Below are 2,056 nucleotides of genomic sequence, written 5' to 3' on the forward strand. Positions count from 1 at the left end.
TCACCCATGATAAAAGATTGTACATTATGTCAAAATAAAAATAAATGAAAAAAAAACTTTTAACATACATTATTGGTTCATTTATTATGATAACAATTTATGATTTTCAGTAAGGAGAAAATAATATATACAACAATTTTTCATGTACATTATTTGATTTATTTATTTATTTATTTATTTTTTTTCTTTTACATATTATTATTATAAATATAGGATTGGTAAGTTTACAGGCATATATTAAACGAGCTTGCGTACTGAACCACTAATTGGATTATATTCAACAATTCGATCATGTAAAATCAAACAATAAGCTGATGTTTGAGCTGGAAATTGTGTTGTTGATTCAAATTCGAGTCGAATATCTACTGGTCCAGATTTTAAAAATTCATTTTGCTTTGAACAATTTATGACAATAAGTGGAGCTTCTTCCAAAAATTTTTGTCTTGTAAATAATGGTTGTGGTGTTTCTGTGTAATAGTAGGAAGCTTGGAAATATGCAAACATATCATATAATAATGAGAATTGATTATGAGCAAAATCAATATTTAAATTTCCATAAGGATATGATTGTGAATTTAAAAACAGCTTAACATCACGCAAGTTACAATGATCAAAAACACTTGAATTGTTTGTTACAGAGTTTTTTCGACCTGTTTGGAAGCCTAAAATTATGTATCTCGGTTTTTCCAATTGTGTTGATGTTTTCACACTCCAATTTTGTTTTGTAGTTGCAGGTAATAGTGGATACTCGTACAATTCCCATGTACGAAAACTGATTGCTATGGATGGATCCTTGGCAATATAATTTAAAAGTTGAATTTTCTGCTTATCAGACACTTTGATATATGGAACAATCTATTCCACCTTTTGAAGTCTAATTTGTATTTTTTCGCAACTTTTTCCTTCCACATGTTGTTCTTGTAGACAGGCATTCACATCACTATTTGCTCTTATTAGGATGAGTTCATGTTTTGCATTGATAACTAGTTTTTTATAATCTTCAGCAAATCCTAGCAGCAGGCTCAATGGTATTGATATATCGAAATAACCACTCGAATCGAATAATGATTCTTCATCAGACATTAACCATCCGGCATTCTCCAATAATGATTTTTGATTTGGACTTAAGGAAATATATTCTTTCATAAGAGTCGTAAGACCAACATTTTTGCTCCGATCAATTTTAATTGCATTTATCTCATAGCGAATTTCTTCAAACATGTGTGCTATTGCCATTCGTACCAATGAAGTTGTTTTTGGCACAGATTTTCCGTCACTTGTAAGAAATCGTCCAGTAATATGAAGTGAACTTTTACTTGGTAGTACACATAAATCTTGATGTTGAATTCCAATCCGGATTTCATCGTTGTTATTGAATGTTGAAGAGCCATAAGGCTGATGAGCATGTAACTCACAATGGGCAATCGATTCATCAAAAATGATCGGTTCTTGTATACTTAAAATTTCATCCATGGTATAATACAAAAAAAGCAACAAAATGACACTTTTATTTCCGTAGATGTTGTTGACGTGGACTGAGACCGAGACTCTTGAGAAACTGAATACTCTGATGTGTTATCGCTTTGCTTCCTTGCTTTTGACTGATTTTTTTTTGGCATAATGTCTCGCATTTATAGCTTTGCCCAATTATTTTATTATTATGTTTATTCTTTTTTTCTTTTTTTTTTAAAAAAACGATGCCCATATTTTTTTGTCCTATTTGACACTTTTAATGTGTAGTCGAATTGTAATCGTTTCTCCACGGAAATTCAGAATTTCACCATCCTGATCGACAATGTTCAATTGCAATTGATGTATTGCTTGCACTGTGACTGGCAGATAAATGACATGAGATGGTACTTCAACAATCTTATATCCAGGAGGCACAACAGGGAAAAATTCATGTATTGTGTGAACTTTGTGCTGATTCATATATGCACCAGTTGTTATGTTACACTGAATTTGGAGTGTATTGACCTTTAATATGGCAACAGGCAAGTCAGATTTATGTAAAATATCAGCTTCGAGGATTCGTTTTGTAAAGCCCAATAATCTT

The 2,056-nt window shown here is 31.3% G+C and overlaps 1 protein-coding gene across 1 annotated transcript; it reads right to left on the reverse strand.

Annotated features, from left to right (window-relative positions):
• Positions 1-237: 237 nt before the first annotated feature.
• Positions 238-1,473, reverse strand: LOC122850851. The gene is made up of 2 exons (XM_044149911.1): positions 865-1,473; positions 238-792 (listed from the first exon to the last, which is right to left on the reverse strand). Exons 1-2 carry the CDS (start codon positions 1,471-1,473, stop codon positions 238-240), a joined length of 1,164 nt encoding a protein of 387 aa, XP_044005846.1.
• Positions 1,474-2,056: the final 583 nt, after the last annotated feature.

Source organism: Aphidius gifuensis, linkage group LG3 (assembly GCF_014905175.1).
Source record: "Aphidius gifuensis isolate YNYX2018 linkage group LG3, ASM1490517v1, whole genome shotgun sequence".
Classification (NCBI taxonomy): Eukaryota; Metazoa; Arthropoda; class Insecta; order Hymenoptera; family Braconidae; genus Aphidius; species Aphidius gifuensis.

What these genes read in the sequence shown, in the direction of transcription:
- LOC122850851 (XM_044149911.1), bottom strand. Translation starts at nt 1,473, where the DNA reads ATGGATGAAATTTTAAGTATACAAGAACCGATCATTTTTGATGAATCG. An exon ending in TACAAATTAGACTTCAAAAG is followed by an intron (nt 793 to 864) that starts GTGGAATAGATT and finishes TATATTGCCAAG; the next exon opens with GATCCATCCATAGCAATCAG.